We start from the raw sequence: 14,090 nt of genomic DNA on the forward strand, positions 1-14,090 counted from the left end.
GATTACATGCAGGAAACTAAGTGTTTTAGGCCAGAAATCTAATTACCTGGCAACACAATCACTTGGCATTGCTCAAAAGCCCTATTAGCCCCCTGCTGATATATATTGGTCATTTAGTTTTATGGGGCAGTAAAAATCTCATAATTTACGCTGACTTTACACTAGATGCTATTTGAAGCAAAGTGAGAGTTTCAGACAAATTTCCAAGTGGAGTCATTTCTGCATAAAATCACAGAGGTTCCTTTTACAGCTCTCATTATGTAAGCCTTAGCCTAAACTGTAACCATTACAGGAAAAACATTTCATAATATTGAAATTTATCAGTCTAGCTCAAAACATTAGGATGTTTACCTTCTGATGAAATGACTAAAGACGCAATAAATGATTTGTATTCAGGCCTGTACCTGTAGGACTAAAAACTATAAGTGGCTGTTTAGATGTTAGGGATTAACATGCAAAGACGACTTCAAATATCACATCACATTTTTGGTTTCTCTTATTTTTAAGAAGTGACAGTGCTTAGTTAGACAGTTTGAGTTGAGTGCATTAAAAGGGACAAGGCTCAGGCCAGGCCCAGAGTTTATTCTAAAATAAACCACCAACTCTTCTTCGCAGTTCTCAGAGAAGAGAAGATGGGAATAGTCAGACCTCCCTCTGAGTTAGCTATTGAATGCGGCCCAAGAAAAAGAAATAATCCAAGCTTCTAAAAATGTGTAAACCATAGCAGGTATATATGTCTTTAAGATATTATTTTGACTGTAACCAGAGTCTCTGGTATGAGTTATTGCCTTACTGACCTGTGAAAAGTGGGTCACACAGTAGGAGAAAGGAGCGAGAGTAGAAATAAAAAGGTATTGGAGGCACGGTAACTGAAGACTGACAGAATTTACAGATATGGAGCCAAACTAAGGGTCTGACAGCAATAGAAATCATGTAGCACCTGAAGAATATGCTGGCCATGTGGAACATGTGCGTAACATACAGGGTGGAAATGTAGCTATGTGAATAAAATACTAACCACAATATAAAGCTTTAATAGGGAGCTAGATCCCCTGAACAAAAAGGTACTCTGTACAGTAGTTGCTGTAAAGCAGTGACTGAGAGTAATTGTTAGAAGCATGAAAAACTTTCCTCTTTCATTCAAATGAAGCTCTAGCCAAAGTTCAGTCAAGACCAAAATTTTCAAATGCTTAGGCCTGTAATTTATTTCCCATACCAGCTGGCATTCGCTCCTCACACACATGCTCACTCACAATGTCCTGCTGTCAGTGTCTGGGGCTGTCAATTGAGATATCTGCTGTTTTATCAGGTGATCACATTTAACCAATAGCACAGTGACACACATTCATTGTTAGCCTATCATCTTATGGCTGTCTTTTTAAATATGACTCTCTATCTGCCTTTAGTGCGTTTATGTTGCAGTTCTTTGCACCGTCTAACTCCCCATCATCGCCTCATCAGCCTATTAGTCTCATCAGCCACCACCACCATCTCCAGTGTCTAGACTCTTGCTGCTGCACAGGGCAAACGGCACTTGATTACAAAAATCTCCCTGTAGAATCTAAATGCCTGAGTCTTTCTGTCAAATCTTAATCATCACATACTGTCCATTAATCTGTACACCTATTTTCTCTATTAAACAATTAACTTTACTTAATTTACCTATCAGCCTATCATATCAGGCTGCAGACCAGCGTTCAAGACCAACAAGATATCGCTACCTTTTAGGATAGTGCCACGAAAGTGATTGTTCTTTGGAAATCAAATTGGAAAATTGGATTGGTCAAGGCCTCACAGTCCCCAGTGTCTCACAGAAACTAGCAAAAGGAGCTCTAAAAAATAAGACTGACATTAATGCTTAATGTGCTATGAAATGTCGAAATGGGTTGATGTCTTGCAGCAGTCATGAATACTGATAGATGAGCAGCAGGTATTTTTACATAAATCAAAACCTGTCTCTCCTTTTGAAATTTTAGACATTAGCGATATCTTCGGACAAATGAAGGTGCCCCTTGTCTATGGTTACAGAAAAACTTGCACAAAATGTTAGTGTGTTAGTTCCATCTGTATTTTTATGCTCCTTATATTACTGATTTATTTAAATAAAAATAAATAAATAAAAATAATAAAACTGACTTGAACTCACATACAAAGCGAGTTTTGAACATGCAATTGAGGCCATTCATCGCCAATAGCTACTTTAGTAGTCCCCTGGTATCCTCACTATAAAACAGCTTAATTCGGGCAACAGCACTTCAGACAAGTGACATCATGCATAAAGTAATGGCAGCTGATTATCATCATCTCAAGAAGCCAAGAGTCCAGGTTGACTTCATGATTATGTAACGTGGCAGTGTGACATGACAACAGATATCTATCTGCCCTCACAGTTCTTTTTAAAAGAGCTGCATCTGACTCGTGCCAGACTTACAATGGAAGAACATTCACCTTTCCAGAAATTGCAGAGGTTTATGGTGTAATTTGTATATAATTCTGCAGATATCCTTAAGAATATAGAGATGCATGGGGGCAGCATAGTGGGTTGCCCTAGTCCGTAAATGTTTGTGGTTTTTGGTCTGACACTGCAGTCACGCAGCACCTCTGGACTCCCCTGAAGCCCCCCTACATAGTCTGGCACTGGCAGCTCCCTTCACTCCAGCTGTGAGAGCCTATCTAATGCCAGCTTTCTCAGCAGTAGCTCTCTGCAAGAGCAACATGTAAACCACAGTATACTGTACTGTAGTCTCCAGCAGAATAGTTTCTTGCTGCCAGGTCCTAATGATACACCAAAGAACCACAAATAGGCTCACTTTACCAAGGAATCCACGACTGCAAGAAGAAACCGTGCAACACACTGAGCTAATGACAATTTATCAGTCTAAATGTGTTGTACTCTGACTGCTGCATAATTTGAGGTACCTGTCTAAGTTGCAAATGAGATGTGAAGGGAATTTCATTATAAATGTCACATCTATGGATGGATTATAAGACAGTGGGCCCCTGGGCACAGATATACAAAATGCCCTACCACCTCTTCTATAGGAACAAGACGCACAGACTTTGTAGTTATTGTTTTGTGTCTTTGTAGATATTGTGTGTCTCTTTGTGGTTGTGTTGCCTCTCTTTGTAGTTATTTTGTGTCTCTTCCTGGTTGGTACATGTTCATTTGAGTAACACTTTGCAGATGGAGGCCAAGGCATTCCCTGAAACTTTGGAACCCTGGCCTTATGCCCGACAGGCCCGTTAATCAATCCATGGCCACATCAACAACCCCCGCAATGCAAAGCACGGAATCTTTTCCATCCTCAACATTTACAGATAATGAGCAGGTTCTGCTGTTACTTCTTGTGTTAGCCAAATAGACTTTCTATAAACCTACATTAAGCACAACTTAAGAGAATCATCTTTGTCCAAGCAAAACAGACATCGAGCCAGACATGGAGTGAACTATAAAATGGGTCATACTTTTAAAACCAAACAGCAGTAGCTCCCTTTATATTTTATGTGCATGAGCCTAAGTGAGAGGGGAGTGTGTGTTCAGTTGCTGACCTTTCTTTTTAGGATGCTCGGACTCCTTCTTCTTTAACTGAGCATTCAGGGGAGATTCAAGCAGCGGAGGAGAACTGAAAACAAGGGAGGGGTGAAATGGGGGAAAGAGTTACTGGAAATGAAGGAGCAAAGCATTTTCCAGTGTAGTGGATTGTTAGTTCTTCTAATTCTCAGTACTATGATACAGTTGACTCGTGAAAAGCCAGATGGCAAGAATGGTTATAATATGCTAAGTTAATGTGGAAATGTCAGAGTCAGAGGGAGTTACAGGCAGGACAACTGGAGAACAGACCACACTTACTGTATATGTCCTATTGCTGGTGAGGTCAGGTGACCAGTGTCTGAGAGAAAGCAACTTAAGTCTACAGCTGCACTGTTTTTGCATATTTTAACAAGCTGACATGATTGTGCCTCGGCTCATAAATCGCACATTTGTTAAAGTAGAAAAACACATAACGTTGATGAAATTATCAGTATTTATTGGTGCTGCTGGATTTTGCTAAATAATCGTTTATGGAGGTACAGGTAATACCTGAATGAATTTCATTCCTTCCCAGAGGACAATTTTAAAATGTTGGCATTTATAAAGCGATGTTATTGTGAGAGTAATAAGTATGATTCTCTGGATTAGGGAGTACATCCAGTTCGGACAGCTTTATTAAACTAATGTGGATTTAAAAGCTTAGACGTATAAAAAATGTTCACAGAATTTAGTCATTCACTGAGCAGAGCAGTTCCTGGCTGGAACCAATGATTACGTGAGCTACAGAAAAGCAGTTGTTTTTCTCTTGTGTCTTTTGTGGGCTGTTTCCTGATATGGAATGAGCTACTGCCACTGAATAAACAAACAGAATAACTGAATATAATTTACAATACAAGTGGCTGAGAATATACCAATGTTGCATCCCAGAATATTTGCCTTTAACTCCTGGCTTACCTCGGGAACACTGAAAAACCTTCACCGCATGCCCAGGCCCTCTCGAGGTCACACAGACGTAACTCCAACAGGACCACACATGGAGTGAGCAAGGAGCTCACTAAAAACACCATCTGTGTGACAGGGAATTTGATGGTTAATTATTATTTAAACTATTTTGATCCATAACTGTTTCAAAACAGAAATTAAAAATATATGTTCATGAATAATGTTGAGGAAAGTAGAGACAATGGTAAGTCAGGGTGTTTACGCTGTGCTAAACCACATAATTGCTCCTCTGTTGGAACAGAAAAACATAATTTTCCTTCAGGAGGCACACAACATTCAAATCTAGTAAAAACATAAATCCCACAGAGTGGATGGTGAAAAAATAAAATAGTAATTGCAGCACTATAAAAATACCAAAGGTTAAGTAGAGGAGCACCTTCAGACATTCACAATTAGTATAGGAAACAAATTTTTTAAATAAATTCAATAAACTTTTCTTGTAACTGTAAACTGGCAAGTTTTACCACAAATGGCAAAAGCAGCCAGGCCTAGACAATCGTCAGCAAGTGGTCTGACTCAAAGGAACATGCCAACATGAAACAAATCTAATTAGGGATCGATCACAAGCATCCTTAGTCCACACAACAACTATATCACAGGCCAATTCAATGATAGAGGTCAAGCTGAAAGGACAATTCAGTGCATTGTCTTCTTGTGACTTATCAAAATATAATTGGAGTTACTCACAGAGTTATCCCACCCTGGAGAAATTGACCATGACCCAGCCATTGCGATACTCAAGCCGGGGTAATCTAGAAGAATGAACATCAGGCATGAGTTTGGTGTCAGTAAATTCCCATAAGACATCAGTGTTTCTTATAAAATTTCTGCTAAAACGGAGTAATGGTGCACATAAATGCTTAAACATACTACAGCAGTACAGTAGCAACTGGAGAAGTCACACTACCAGCAGCCTACCTTTGAAATATAGTGCTGTTAGGAGCTCTGAGGAAGCCAGATCCACCACATACAGGCCATCTGAGCTTCCAATACATAACCAGCTGTTGTCCCTGCAGAGGCCCGCACAGAAAAGTATGGAAAAACAGCATTACAGGATTTCCCTTAAAAGCAGATTTTTCAGATCATTTGGGGAAAGACAATGTAATCACATACTAAAGAAAAACATACTGATGTGATGGAGTGGCAAGGCACGCAGTCACCATAAGACTATAGGTTTTTATTCAAGTTTCCTCTGACTTCATGTAGTCTAAACTATGAACACGCAGCAAGATGGAAACTACTGCCAGGCAGAGCAGAAAGCTGAGTCTGAAGGATCCTTTTCATCCACTTCCTGCACTGAGCTGCATGCTGGGGCTATAATATTGTTACACAAATTTTACTCTTTAGTGCATCATTATTTTCATGCTGAGCGTGTGTTTCTGTACAGGATGGAGACAATTACAGCCATTGTGTGTGGAAATTTATGTGATTATTGCACTGTTCAAATTGTTAGTAAGCCACAATGTCTTTCTTCATTTTACAACTAGGGGGCGCCAAAGTAGGAACATTAACATTAGCAATGAAGCTGTTAGTATTTTGAATAAATGTACTGGAAATTTCAGATGACAAAGACCCACACAAAAGTAGATGGCATGTTGCATACTCAGGTGAAAAAGTCATGTTATTTGATGGTGAAGTGTAGTTTTAGTCTACAAAGAAATTATTGTTTTAAAAACAATTTGAAGTATCAGGAGGACCATTTTTTGTCCTTGGGCATATCATACACTGATAATCTTTTGTACTTTATTTTAACAGTAAACAGACTTCTGTGAGGTGTGTACCCAACTCTTCCAGCTGCATATTTATTACATTAATATACCTGAGCAAAATTGTTTTAATTGTTAAAGCCAATCAAATAGAATCCAGGAAAATGTATTTGATAAATTAGACTGGATAACATATTTGTTTGGGTCAAAGTAAAGATGTAGATGATGTAAATACTGCTCTGAGATCATATGCTTTCCTTAGAACAAGAAGGAATCAACGTCCATTTCATTCCAGTGGTTCACAAAACACACAGACAGTTATGTCTGTGCTTTTTAAGTGCCTGCTTCCTGTCATAACATCAAATGTTTTAACAGCCTGAAACAGTTTATCCTACAAGCCTGCAAAGTTTCCTGTGATGTGTGAAGTTTCCTCTGACGTTTTCTGTCACTGTGTGGACACGTGCAGCGAGTAGCCCATAAAAGATGTGGCGTTTAGTTCACGAATGATTTCCAGACTTGTGTGACAGTATGACATGTAGTTTTAATGGCAGAAATGTGTAGCTATGTATTGCTTTTTCATGACAACTGTGTTTGAATTGCTTTTGCAATACTTTCCTGGATCACGTACAATTTTTTACCTTGTGGAAATAGGAACAAAATTGAGCCCCTGAGAATGGCCAGAGTGTTGACAGTATCATGTCTTGCTTCAACATTAAGATTCCTTGTCACAAATGAGGTAAAACAGTTCTTCCTCGTGGTTAAGTCACATGATAGGGTCCATTAATCATATTTGAGCACTTGAGAGTGAGGTCTCTATGCTGATACTTTGAAGTCCACCTTGGACCATGTGACTTTTCCCTATGCATGCATCCATCCATCCATCCATCCATCCATCGTGTAACTGCTTTTTTAGGCTTGCCAGTTCAAAGGAAATGTTCCTGGACGTTAGACAACATTAACAAATAGCATCAGGTTATCACTTCTGTAATTACTACAACTAAACACAATCTATGTGGTATTGCCCATCGCTGGGTGAAGAGTATCCTGTGGTAACCATGCCCAGAAAACAAAAACAAGTTTCTCAGTATTTATGAATTCTACAAAGATTATTCACTTACTTTTCACGATCACTACTGGTGCCAGTGAATGAGCAACAAAGAGCCATTCTGAGGACAGGTTTTGAAGTCTCTACGTTATCGACAGCTGATCGTTCTGCCAACTCTGGAAGAAAATATCAAAATAGAAGTGTAAAAATATTTAATTCTAACTGATATTTTCCTTCAGTCATGTTGCTGAAAAGAGATAAAGGATTTATGAAATCGAATTTGACCAAAATCATTCACAAAGCCTATGGTAGATATACTCTCTCTGCATTCCCAATGGCATGCTTTTTCTTTTACAATTGATATATACAACTTCATCCTAACACTGACCCTCCGAACTTTGACCCTCTTGCTTAACATTATTACTTAACATTACCTTGGAGATACAAAAGTGTTCAAGTTGAGTTTAACTTTTAAGTAATAACGGCATACCTCGTAAATTCTAGCATGCAGTATTATATTCACACACACAAAAAAAACCCCATCATATATAAACAATTCCTATGCCTAATATTACTGTCTATTCAACTGGTCATTAGTCACTTGAATGTGGTGTCATCTGTCATTGTAGCTCCTGTCAGCTGTCAATAAGCTGTGATCTATTTACAGCTCAGTCGATGTGACGTTTCTTCCACTGTACAAACGACTGTGGGTCAGAATAGCCAAAAGAGCATGCTGGTTTGCGCACTGCAAAATGCAACAGGATGCAGTAAGACATTCTGTATTTTTGGCATACTGCATTTGACATACTATGTTTTGGAACATACTGAATTCTTTTCTGTCATATTAAATAGTAGGGCAGTGTAGTAAACAGTATGGCAGTATGGAAAACTGGAACGCACAGAGCCTCACTGTTTGTTTAATAGACCAGTGACATCACCTGCTTGATGGCTCACAGTCCCTTTGTGCATTTGATGTCTTTTTTCCATCTTCTGGAGGTCCATTTTGGTCACCAGGTCACACGTGTGGTCATCAGGGAGAGAAAAGCACCACAGCTAAACCAAACAGGTAGAGTTGTGTTACACAGCATGTGGAATTTCTTCTCTGATAGTGATTATGAGCTATCGGTCTGTGTGCCTCAGTGACTAACCTGTCCATCAACTGAGCCAGTGATAAGGTGCTTGTTCTCCTCCAAAAACAACACACTGAGCAGTGGAAAGGCTAAAGAATTGAAGAGAGAGAGAGAATAGGATATTTTCAATCATTTTGCAAGGCAGCAGCCACCATATAAAACATGACACTAAATTATTTTATTTATTACTCCTAAAGTTTGAACAGATTGTAGTCAGGCCGCACCATTACTTAAAGATATAAATATGTATGCTTGTAGTTATATCACACACTAACAGATCCCAATTTCAAAGAGATCACACTAATTCTGCTATCTCTGCTATACAAAGTCAATGAACTCATGCCTTTATGTGCATGAATGTCAAATGAATGATTAATGTTATAGACAGGGAAATTAATTTCCTCCAGCAAGATTTGTAACAGTGATATCATACCAGAAAGCACAAAAGACTGGTAGCAAACAGCTTCGGTTTTTAAATCCCACACCTGAAAAGAGACATGGAAAAATACTTTCTAGTTATTTAAACTCAGTTACAGGGCGTGCAGTATTTGGCATTTGGTATAAATCATAAGTGTGAATATTTTTGAGTGTATCATTTGGGAATTATAATTCAGTACCTTAAAAGTGCGGTCCTCTGATGTGGTAACAAGAATGTCTTTATTCCAGGGAGAGAACTCTGCGGATGTTAAAGGTCCAAGATGGCTGGTCAAGGTAGAGATCACATCATACTCCTATTGTGGAAAACAACAATAAAACTTGGATAAGGTGGAGTGGCCTGTAATCGCTATAAAACCATTATGACCACACAATATCACATATCTTTTAATAAGGATGCATTGTGACACATTTCCAATAACTCATAGGAAAATGCAACAAAGTACAGTATTTAGGTACGGTATTTGCAATCCATGAAAGTAATCGATAGTAACATACCGAGCCAACACATGAGCCCAAATGTATTCTGTGAATGTTTATGTGCACCAAGGAAAACTGTAAAAATGTGCAATATCTTGTACCTTTGAGCTGAGAATATATACAGTTGTTCCTGAGCATGCTGCCACTCGTTGATCAGAGAAGCAGAATGAAACGTGGACGACTTCACCCAGTAAAGTCCCGATAACTCTTCCCGCTGCAACTTTACCTGCAAACAAATCAATTAGTCTGTTTATATTCAAAGCAGATGAAGTTCATGACCACAGTAAACATAAATGACCTATCTGGTAATATTTCACTAGATGGCAGGCTTGTTAAGATTTTCACTCAGGGAAATGATCATGCTTGGTGCAGCATACATGATATGACATGTGCCACATGGTTGCTCCATAATTAAGCGGAGAAGACAACTGACCACATTTGGACTCTTTATTTCAATGCACTGCAGACATACAGAATTATTTCCTCACCCGCCTGTGTTTTCTTCTGGCACAGTTCAATATCCCAGACAATGATATAGTCAGCAGAGGCAGAGCAGAGGAGAACAGGTCCACTTCGTTTCCCAAAGGTCATGGCAATGATCTCACCATGGTGGCCAGTTAGCAGCAGAGGCTGGGGAAAAACAGACTCATTAACAATACATTATGATGTGTTCATTGTATCTGTGGCTCCTAGATGATTGATGATTGAAGTCATTAAGAAAGTCATTTTCTCCATCTTAAAAAAAAAAGAAATATAAATTTAATCACCAGGCCTACATTGATAAACACTTTGTTTTCCCAGATTGTGGCCTATTTTGTAAATATTAAGTATTACTTTTGTCAGAATTTTAAAATAATGTGTCATATGACATATAACATTCAGCCTATATTTACAAAACAAATTGGCTGTAGCTAATGTTAAAAATAATGTAAAAAGGCATGTTCAGATACACAATACACACGAGGACTAATACTAACCTAGTTATCCCTCACTACAAATGCAGTGTAGCTAGCATAGCTAGCTAACGTTAGCTAATGACATTCCTAATAAAAAAAATAAAACTTAGAGAGTGTTTTATGCAAACAAGTAACAAAAACAAACCTGCTGCTCTACGTCCATGATACTGTAAATCAATATTTCCTTGCCATGCATTGGTATAGCACAATAAGAGTGACAGCATGCTAGCTGACAGTGTGACAGGAGTCTATCACAAGTTAAACTGAGCTTCTCAATCACCATCTTTTCTCCTGTCAGAAAAAACGTCGGTGTAGTGCGTTGCCGCCAACGAATATAGCGTTAATTAACTTCGAAAACGCGGAGTCATCTTTAAATACATGCTGTATTTCATTTACTTCTGTTTTATAAGAGAGAGAGAGAGATAGAGAGGTAGTTTCTTCTTCGCCCAAGTTTCAGGTGGACATGGACAGACGCCGGTTGCTAGGACACCGACGTCTACATCAATTTCCGTTACAACAGATCGTCTATAACAAAGCGACATTTCACACACAAGTTAAAAAACTAACCTTGTAAAGGTAAATGTGCGCTACCTCTCAACTTGTTTCTTTGATAAGATAAGCATCATCAACACTTCAGTTATTTTGAATGTTTTCAGCATTACACTTTACTAGGCCTGGGGGTACATTTATTTGTTTTGAGTAGCGGTGAATTATTTGACCTCACTGGTACTTGGAAGTACGGTCAGAGTGAGACTCTGTATCAGATTAATGTGTTCTTGCTTCTTGTATCTCTGCATTTGACCACAAGGTGGCGCCCACTGCTCACCTGTAGTACCTGTAAAGTGGCATTTTATCTTCTATACCATACATCACTACAGTAGCCTAGTGAGAATGTATTTTCTGTTTATTTTCCATTAGAGTTCCATCATCAGACTGTAATTTGTGCCGTTTGTACTTTGTTATCAGTGTTATAAAGGTCAAAATTCGTTACTGAAAGAAGGTTTATTAAAAAGACTACAGTAATTAAATTAAAATCATAATATATATGGAACAAAAAAGAAAGTACTGCAAAATATGTCTTTCTCTCTGAGGAGTGGGGGAGTGTGTTAATTGTATTATTATCATCTTTATAAGTAATGACAATACAGCAATACTCTGCAATTATTCTTTTTGTGATCAATTTTTTATTGGCCATGTTTTCCTTTTTCTTTTCTTTTTTTTTAAAACAAAAAACCACAAGAAAACGAACATTAATACAAGACACAAAAACAATAAGGATACACCAATGACAAAAAAAACACAAGAACCACAAAAACTTATATAAGCATACACACACATGCATGCACCATGCATACGGGCCACTGACATCTCCATACTAGCCAAGTCCACTACTGAGGATACCCATTTTTGAAAAGACAAGATGTGAGGAGCTTTCCATTTTGTTTTTTGTCCTTGTCTTGTCTCTGCAATTATTCAAGTGTACTATATTCTTCCCACTCATGACTGTTTAACCACTCCTGAATGTATATGTAACATTTATTGCACACATTGTATATTGTATATATTCTTATTCCTACTGATGGATATATTGAGTTGTATTTTGTAGTGTTGTACAGATAATTTATATTTCTAACTCTACATACTAGTTTTATACAGTGTAAGGCACATATTTATATATATATATATATATATATATATATACACTGCTCAAAAAAATAAAGGGAACACTTAAACAACACAATGTAACTCCAAGTCAATCACACTTCTGTGAAATCAAACTGTCCACTTAAGAAGCAACACTGATTGACAATCAATTTCACATGCTGTTGTGCAAATGGAATAGACAACAGGTGGAAATTATAGGCAATTAGCAAGACACCCCCAATAAAGGAGTGGTTCTGCAGGTGGTGACCACAGACCACTTCTCATTTCCTATGCTTTCTGGCTGATGTTTCGGTCACTTTTGAATGCTGGCGGTGCTTTCACTCTAGTTGTAGCATGAGACGGAGTCTACAACCCACACAAGTGGCTCAGGTAGTGCAGCTCATCCAGGATGGCGAGCTGTGGCAAGAAGGTTTGCTGTGTCTGTCAGCGTAGTGTCCAGAGCATGGAGGCGCTACCAGGAGACATGCCAGTACATCAGGAGACATGGAGGAGGCCGTAGGAGGGCAACAACCCAGCAGCAGGACTGCTACCTCCGCCTTTGTGCAAGGAGGAACAGGAGGAGCACTGCCAGAGCCCTGCAAAATGACCTCCAGCAGGCCACAAATGTGCATGTGTCTGCTCAAACGGTCAGAAACAGACTCCATGAGGGTGGTATGAGGGCCCGATGTCCACAGGTGGAGGTTGTGCTTACAGCCCAACACCATGCAGGACGTTTGGCATTTGCCAGAGAACACCAAGATTGGCAAATTCGCCACTGGCGCCCTGTGCTCTTCACAAATGAAAGCAGGTTCACACTGAGCACATGTGACAGACGTGACAGAGTCTGGAGACGCCGCGGAGAACGTTCTGCTGCCTGCAACATCCTCCAGCATGACCGGTTTGGCAGTGGGTCAGTAATGGTGTGGAGTGGCATTTCTTTGGGGGGCCGCACAGCCCTCCATGTGCTCGCCAGAGGTAGCCTGACTGGCATTAGGTACCGAGATGAGATCCTCAGACCCATTGTGAGACCATATGCTGGTGCGGTTGGCCCTGGGTTCCTCCTAATGCAAGACAATGCTAGACCTCATGTGGCTGGAGTGTGTCAGCAGTTCCTGCAAGATGAAGGCATTGATGCTATGGACTGGCCCGCCCGTTCCCCAGACCTGAATCCAATTGAGCACATCTGGGACATCATGTCTTGCTCCATCCACCAACGCCACGTTGCACCACAGACTGTCCAGGAGTTGGCAGATGCTTTAGTCCAGGTCTGGCAGGAGATCCCTCAGGAGACCATCCGCCACCTCATCAGGAGCATGCCCAGGCGTTGTAGGGAGGTCATACAGGCACGTGGAGGCCACACACACTACTGAGCCTCATTTTGACTTGTTTTAAGGACATTACATCAAAGTTGGATCAGCCTGTAGTGTGTTTTTCCACTTTAATTTTGAGTGTGACTCCAAATCCAGACCTCCATGGGTTAATAAATTTGATTTCCATTGATAATTTTTGTGTGATTTTGTTGTCAGCACATTCAACTATGTAAAGAACAAAGTATTTAATAAGAATTTTTCATTCATTCAGATCTGGGATGTGTTATTTTAGTGTTCCCTTTATTTTTTTGAGCAGTGTGTGTGTGTGTGTGTGTGTGTGTGTGTATATATATATATATATATATATATATATATATATATATATATATATATATATATATATATATATATATATATATATATATATATATATATATATATATATAATCAGCACATTGTACATATTTTATATATTTTACATACCATTGTTGATATTGCAGTACATTGCATATATCTTATTTTATATATTTTACATACCTTTTGCTTATACTTCTTATTTCTACTTCTCAAATTCTCTAAGCTTTACATGAGAGTTATGTCCCCCAGGGTCAATAAAGTATGTCTGATTCTGATTAAATTACATTACATGCTTGTGTGCATGTATGTGTTTTGTGATTAATTTATTGTTTGCAGTCACAGTTCATAGTAACAGTTAGTCAAGAATAACTAACTCCAGTAAAATGCCCGGTGAAATATTGTTTTTCCTAAATAATTAATACTTCCTGAGCAGCTATTCCAGCCGAAACAAACAGCAAATGAACGTTACAGTAGTATAAAGGGCTTCAGAGGA

General features: G+C 38.9%; 1 protein-coding gene across 1 annotated transcript in view; it reads right to left on the minus strand.

Moving 5' to 3' along the window:
* The window catches only part of wdr27 (WD repeat domain 27), a 49,228-nt gene extending 38,543 nt beyond the window's left edge, over nt 1-10,685 (minus strand). The window contains exons 1-12 of the mRNA XM_033613969.2: nt 10,432-10,685; nt 9,819-9,960; nt 9,432-9,556; nt 9,033-9,146; nt 8,849-8,900; nt 8,434-8,504; nt 8,224-8,338; nt 7,359-7,461; nt 5,453-5,544; nt 5,222-5,286; nt 4,487-4,599; nt 3,550-3,623 (exon numbers count right to left, since the gene is read on the minus strand). Coding sequence (XP_033469860.1) covers nt 3,550-3,623; nt 4,487-4,599; nt 5,222-5,286; nt 5,453-5,544; nt 7,359-7,461; nt 8,224-8,338; nt 8,434-8,504; nt 8,849-8,900; nt 9,033-9,146; nt 9,432-9,556; nt 9,819-9,960; nt 10,432-10,569 — 1,204 coding nt within the window. The 5' untranslated portion in view covers nt 10,570-10,685. The remainder of the gene's footprint in view (nt 1-3,549; nt 3,624-4,486; nt 4,600-5,221; nt 5,287-5,452; nt 5,545-7,358; nt 7,462-8,223; nt 8,339-8,433; nt 8,505-8,848; nt 8,901-9,032; nt 9,147-9,431; nt 9,557-9,818; nt 9,961-10,431) is intronic.
* Nucleotides 10,686-14,090: the final 3,405 nt, after the last annotated feature.

Source organism: Epinephelus lanceolatus, chromosome 17 (genome assembly GCF_041903045.1).
Source record: "Epinephelus lanceolatus isolate andai-2023 chromosome 17, ASM4190304v1, whole genome shotgun sequence".
In the NCBI taxonomy this organism is placed as follows: Eukaryota; Metazoa; Chordata; class Actinopteri; order Perciformes; family Serranidae; genus Epinephelus; species Epinephelus lanceolatus.